Raw genomic sequence first — 7,086 nt, 5'->3', positions numbered from 1 at the left:
TACATATCGCTCGGCTCGTCCATTATTTTTATACACGTATATAAACGTGTGTGTACACGCGCTGCGTTCATTTCTTGAGCTCTCTCGCATATATAACACACACTCACACACACATGTACAAGCAGAGGGTGAAGAAAGTTTTTTTATTCGCGTGTATGTGCACACACGTGCGCAAGAGATGTTTCTTTGTACACGGGATATCCTCCTCTACTTCTGTTTCTAACTCGAACGCGACAAGTTTGTCTAAACATTAAATGGCTTTGGTTTATCGATATATACGGCATTCTCTGCGTAATCGAATGACCAAACAAAAAATTTTTCAAATATTAACAATGAGCATGTATTCCGGAAAAATACCAATTGTGAGCTTTTGCAAGAAGGTGTTTGAGGGTCCTGAAAATTCTAATAAAATTTGGAGTAATGTGTTTTGGAGTAACAACTTACATTTTTACATAAAATATTTAGCAACTGGATTTACCGTAAAATAAGCCACATATGTAATCGATGCTTACGTGAGTGTAATACATTTATCGTTTTTGCAGTGTCCGACGTGAGTTGTGGCAGCAGCAGCAGCAGCAGTTTCAACGCTCAAACCGAGCGTCAGGCTCGGATAGTCGGTGGCGAGAACGCAGTGCCCCGCGAATTTCCCTGGCTCGTGAGCATCACTCGCAAAGGCGGACACTTCTGCGGCGGCAGCATAATCAATTCGAAATTCGTATTGACGGCCGCTCACTGCTTCTGCTCGTGAGTTTGCAATTATATAATTGTAGGCCGTGGCATGTGTATAATATCGCGGGTCAAACATCGTACACGTACAAAAGATATTCCGCGTGCATTACTTTGCGCGTTCGACCGGGCGATTATTATTAATTATTCGACTAGGTTGCGCGCACACGTGCAGCGTTTATGGTTTATATTATATGCGTTTACATTGCCTCATCAGCCTCGTTGCAGTCTTATTACGTATAAATAACTATACGATTTGCGCGCGGGTATCCGGCAAAAGCTCGTGGCGCGGAGTATAAGCACGCGGGGCGCTGTACGGAATTACATGCACTCGGCTGGACTGCAGCTACGTTACTCGTGGTTGTTGCAGCTCGCTCTATATGACCTCGTGTAGTCGTATGTGCGGGCGCATAATTTTGCATCATTGAACATCGGTTAGTTTGCATTAGACCCTGTGACTAGTTGGCCATAGGCGAGCTTGCGCGCATACCTACACACATCTACGCCATTACAGCTCACGATCTCGCTATATAGGTGAGCGCGTCGAGCTTTGCATACGTAATAAATGAAAGTCCAAGATATCGCGTCGATTTTACCCGCCTATATTTATATATCGTTGCGCATATCTACCACCGAGGCGGAAAATCGTTCGATTCGGTGTTTTACGTCGTACGCATTGTACGGCTATGGCCAGTTTCGAGCGCTGCGAGCAGTTCCGCGGCTCGCTCGCTGCGCGCGGACACCGTCATTGCTCGACGCGTCGCGCGGCACATTTCGAGCCACCCGAGTACACCGCTATCCGGCAGCGAAATTCTCTCTCTCTCTATCGGTGAATTATCAATGCTGACCGAGAGCAAGAGGGAGTGGGATAGAGAGAGCCAAATCTCACGAGATCGCATGCAATTTGCTTAATTTCAGCGGCGTAAATCCTTCGGCGTGCATGCATATATGTAGGCGCGGATCGAGGCTATACGTAATTTACACGATAAATTGCGCGCGCCTTCTCTGTGCCAGCATATAACACATATACCTATATGTAGACTGATGCAACCTCCCCATCATCAGCTCGTCGGCGATGTATATTATATATGCGTGCACGTTACACTATCGAGTAGACGTGTGTCTGTGTTTACGTGTGTGTGGATGGGTACGAGGGGTGATGCGCTCATCCGCGCGTCTGAATATCGATGAAGCATCCCGCATCAATTTCCTTTCATTCGCAGGCCTTTTTCCACGAGACTGACCATACGCTGCTGGCACATAGGCGCCCCGCGCGTATGTATATTATAATGCGAGCTCGACCGCATGCATCCATGCGTGCACAGATCGGCTGTTCACGTTTGACGTAACCGAAGCAGCCGTAGCGGCAGCGCGGCACGTGCATGTATTTCTACATTGTCACCATTTTCGGTATATCACGTGGATATACCACGCTTGTTCATTTCAAAGACAGCGCGAAAGAGAGAGAGAGAGAGAGAGAGAGAGAGAGCGAGAAGGGCACGCGGGGGATGAAAATGTTTTCAGCAAGCCTTTGAAGCGTGGCTAATGCTCGAAATTATCCGATATTAAAGTTGAATCGTGCAAGCTCGCGCTGAAAGATGTGCAGGTCGCAACTCGCAATGCGCATCGCATGGATTATTATTATACACGGTTCGAGCTTGCGCGCGGATATTTTATCGCGCTGTGATGAACTGACCGCCGTCATAAATTTACTTTATTATTATTTCAACTCGTTTAAATGACCGTAACAGAAGACGCGAGCGAGCTCGGTCGAACGTACGCTACGAAGCTTGCCCGCGAGTCATTATTGTTATTATTATTATTCCTTTATGCTTGCGAAAAGTCACGTGCACGAAATAGGTGTTCGAATTATAGCCGTCGAAGGCGAAAATAGAGCATTCGAAAATCGACAAAAAGCTCGATGAAGCGCAGCAGTCGCTGCGCTTCAAGTTTTTTTCTCTCATCGCGGAGGCCTCGTTAATTAATTTGCCGCACACGGAAGTCTCTAATACACACATACAGCACACCATAGAGCGTACACGTAAACGCGCCTACGAATATACACTTGCACCTTTGGGAGTATATGATTAAACGTCGACGGTGTGCTCGGTGATTTGTACGCCGGATGATTCGGAAAGGGGCAAAGGGGGTTGGGTGGGCTCTTATTCGAGCTTTCTCCTCCGCTGCTTTGTACTTTGTCACCTATGGCCCGATTGCGCAGCGGCTCTGATTACTCCGTGCCGCACGCATACACATACCGCCGCATATAGTACGTCTACATAGCAGTGCTCGTTTATAGATAAATTACGAATGGCCTGCCTAGGAGTCTAAACGCTGCTCGAGTAGTAATACGCTCTCGCTCTCTCTCTCTCTCTCTCTCTCTTTCTCTGTTACTCGCCGACTAATGGCCCCAACGAGCCGATGCACAGGGCACGCACACATTAAAGGAACGGCGCGATTGAAAATGAATTTTGAAAACAGGCACACGCTGTACGAGGCAGGTGGCGCGCTACTTGCTAACAAATTGAGTGCGCCGCGCATTATAATTGACGTCGAGAAGAAAAAATCGCTAATGATCGTTGAACGAATGACATTTTTGCCCGGTACACTTGCAGCCCCGGGTAAAAGCTCGGCGGCGGAACGCTTAAACAGGGCAAAACACCGAACGCGACCGCACAAATGAAATTTCAGCGGTGTCGTCACTTGTCGTCAAAGCTCGCGCTGCAGCGGCAGCAGCAGCAGCAGTGCGAAGCAATTAAAAAAGAAGTAGGTATGGTAAAGAGGGAAAGAGAGTAGTGAGAGAGAACGAAACGAACGAGCTGGGGGAGAGAACGACCAAACGCGAACGAAGAAGAGACAAAAGAGAGGGCAGAAGAGAGAAGGTAAAAAAGTTGGTCAGAGGGCTGGCCCTCGCGAGAACTGGTGCGCATATTTAAAAAAGTTGAGTTTCTCTCTACCGCAGTAATGGGTGTCTCGAGCAATTTCACTCACCCACTCTATCCTTCTCTCTCTCTCTCTCTCTCCTAACTAAAAATAGAAGGAGGAAAAAAAGGAGAGAAAAAAAAAAGAAAGAAAAGTAATTTCTCACTCCCTCGCACATAAGTATAAGCGTGTAATCCGTGAACAAAAGAGGCTAGACCTCTGGCGCGCGGAGAGCAGCTCGTATTGCCGCTGCTGCTGCAGCTAGGCGAAAGGAGTTTTATAGAGTATAAGCGTAAGTGCGCGCGCGTAACGTCGAAGCAGCTCTAGCTCGCGAGCGAGTCGCCTCGAGGCTCTCTTTACTTATACTTTAGCTCTGTAAAGTCTTCTAGGCCCCATTAAGGCTTCATCTTTGTAAAGAACACATACACCCACACACACACACACGTACACTCGCGGCATGTGTACGTCACACGTTTGTACCTTTCGCGCTGTAAAGAAGCGCCGCGCAATTCCCACAAAACCATAGCTCAAGCGCGCGCGCGCGTCATTATCATCCCTTTCAATAAAGACTTTTTTTTTCATATTATGCGTGATAATTTTGCCTTCTTTTTTCTTCTTCCTTTTTCATTAATCTTTGTCCCACTGGGCGCGTTCTACTTTCTAGCGCGCGCGTTAATTCATGGGCCACACACCCGCCCACACTCGTACACCGGGACAAGACTCATTTGCAAAATGAACTTTTAAGCTGAGAACAAATCTACCGATGAAATAAGCGACGCGTAGTTAAACAGCGAGCGCGGCCGCGCCGAGATTGTCGGTGGTAGGTACTGCTGCTGCTGCTGCACGGAGAGAGTCACGCGCCGCAGAAAAGGACTACAGAGAGAATAAAACTTTGAATTAATTACTCTTTTATTCTGGAGACTCCTTGGCTCTCTCTCGCTCTCTCGTCATGGCCCACGTTAAAGAGCGCATAAGAGCTAAAGCTGCGGCGTGTGTATATAATATACTACGCCCGCAGCAGCTGTATATCTATGTAGGACCGTAGGATTTTCTTGGGAATGGTATTTACACATCTCTCGTGCGGCCAGCCCCGGCTCACTTGGAAATCTCTTCCGGTCGCGTCGCAAAAATCTCGCCAACTCCGACTCGCGTTAATAAAGCTCTGCTCGACCGAAAGTCATTTGAGTCTATGGCCCCTGCCGTTGCAGTCCTGCCTCGTAGTCCTTGATGAAATATTCATTTTACTTTTAGGCTCCTAATTGCGAACAATCACCCCCGCCTAAACTCCTTATCTCATCAGTGCAATTTCACTTAAATACTCGCTATTCTCAATCGTTTTTTTTTTCTGTTTCTCTCTAACGCGCAGGAGAAACGCCATGATGCCGGTCAAGCAGCTGAGAATCACGCTCGGGGAGCACGACCTGCAGGCCCCCGAGGAGCCGAGGTCGCTGAGCAGCGGCGTCGATCGCCTCATCGTACACGAGGACTTCGAGTGCGGTAAGTGGAGCAACGACATCGCTCTGCTTGAGCTCAGCTCGAGGATCCTCTGGTCGGACAGCGTGAAGCCGGCCTGTCTGCCCGCGTCCGACGCGCCGAGATCGTTCGAGGGCGAGCCCGCCGTGGCCGCTGGATGGGGATGGCTCGGCGAGGACATGGCCACAGGTAGGTGTTGCATCGAGTGGATCGAAAAAAAAAAAAAAAAAAGAAGTAACCGATAAAAAATGCACGTAACTTTGTAGCCGGCAAAGCGTCGATCCTGCAAAAAGTCGACGTCAATGTCATCGAGGACCGAATGTGCAGCCAGTGGTACGCCAGCCAAGGCAAATCGTTCCGCGTGAAATACGGTCAGATGTGCGCCGGACACGAGTTCGGAGGCAGGGATGCTTGTGGGGTACGTGTTATATTGCATCGTGCGTGTTCCCTGCATTGTTTTACCTTTTTTTCCATTCTTTTTTTTTTTTTTTTTTTTTGCCTCGCTGCTCTACTTGACACATTTACGACGGCGTGGCCAGCACAGGCGCCAATTTTTACACGCGCTCCTCCTGTCGCTACCTGCTGCAGCCCGAGCTTTGAGATTTTAACCACTCATACATACGCAAACACACACTGCACACACATGCAAGAGCATAAGTAATTAGAATTTCAAACGCACAACTGCAGTGGTTTTTTGTTTCAAACTCGTGCTGGCGCTTTCATGCTTCATTTTACACCGACATCCGCGCGCGCACGGTAAGCAGGATTTTTTATTCGGGTCACCGCTTTTCTTTTTATTCTCTCCCTCCCTCTCTCACTTCATTTCTTTTCTTTAATGTTAATCCACGGCGCTGCCCCTGCTAAACTCTCTCACGTTGTCTCATGCAGTATATTTCTTTTCTTTTAATTGATCTTTGCTCGCTCGACTGTTATTAACGAGCTCGAAGCGAGGGGAGATTGCAAACACACACACAGACCTATATAATATATACGCTTCCACCACCACCAGCGCGTGTACATAATGATATACACTCGCCGCTGATTGGAATTATAATTGCTTCGTCGGATTATTAATCAATTTTTTTTCTCTCTCTCTCTCTCTCTACCGATTCTTGCGCAGGCCGACAGCGGAGGTCCACTCATGTACTCGAGCGACAATAAGATCATAGTTATAGGAATCGTCTCGTCTGGTATTGGATGCGCCAGGAAGAGGCTACCCGGAATCTACACCAGAGTATCGGAGTTCGTGCCTTGGATCGTTAAAAATCTACGCGGAGGGTGATTACTCTGCCATTAATTGAGATTTTCTCGTCGGACATTCAACTAACACCGACATATCGAGAGAAAGAACGAGACTGTGATTTTTACAATTTAAGTATTACAATTAGCAAAGAGTAAATGAAATAAAAGTAAAACATTTGAATGCGAAACATCTAGTCAGTAACTAGATAAATATAACGAACGCACGGCATATAAAGCCTAATCTTTCTAAGCTTCATTGAAATTCGATGCGTCAATCGGGCGGCCAGAGAGATTCGCATACAGAGTTAGCTGCGCGTGTGCGAGGACACGACGCACGCGGAGCCGCGGATCCGTCGCAAACACGTACACATTGTATATTTCCATTTTTACTCGATTGTAATGCGAGCGCGTATACGAACTGCTGCTGCTGCTGCAGCGACACACAATAAAGCGCGTCCTCGACGGTGGCCGTACTGTGGTGCGGCCGTGCCCGCGCGTCCATGTAATCCATATTATACGCTATACGCCCGTTTTATCAACTAATTAATCTGCGCTATCTCGCCAATATGTAGCGGCTTAACGAGCTGTATGTGTAAATGCAGGTTTATATATATGTTTGGTAGCTCCCACCCATCCACCCTCTCGCTCGCTCTCTCTTTTCCTCTCGTATCCAGCGCGCCTGCAATGTATCGCGGATACACATGCCCTAGTGTGCGTGTGCAT

At 47.9% G+C, this 7,086-nt stretch overlaps 1 protein-coding gene across 1 annotated transcript; it reads left to right on the top strand.

Annotated features, from left to right (window-relative positions):
* The first annotated feature begins 332 nt into the window (after positions 1-332).
* Positions 333-6,417, top strand: LOC106650270 (serine protease 33-like). The gene is made up of 5 exons (XM_014368197.2): positions 333-417; positions 543-744; positions 5,015-5,310; positions 5,388-5,539; positions 6,242-6,417. The coding sequence occupies exons 1-5, from the start codon at positions 333-335 to the stop codon at positions 6,401-6,403; spliced, it is 897 nt and encodes a 298-aa protein (XP_014223683.1). The 3' UTR covers positions 6,404-6,417.
* The last annotated feature ends 669 nt before the right edge of the window (positions 6,418-7,086 follow it).

This window comes from Trichogramma pretiosum, unplaced genomic scaffold (assembly GCF_000599845.2).
Source record: "Trichogramma pretiosum strain Unisexual culture from Peru unplaced genomic scaffold, Tpre_2.0 scaffold5, whole genome shotgun sequence".
NCBI lineage: Eukaryota > Metazoa > Arthropoda > Insecta > Hymenoptera > Trichogrammatidae > Trichogramma > Trichogramma pretiosum.
Note: the sequence above shows the minus strand (reverse complement) of the source record. Positions and strands in the feature narration are given on the sequence as shown.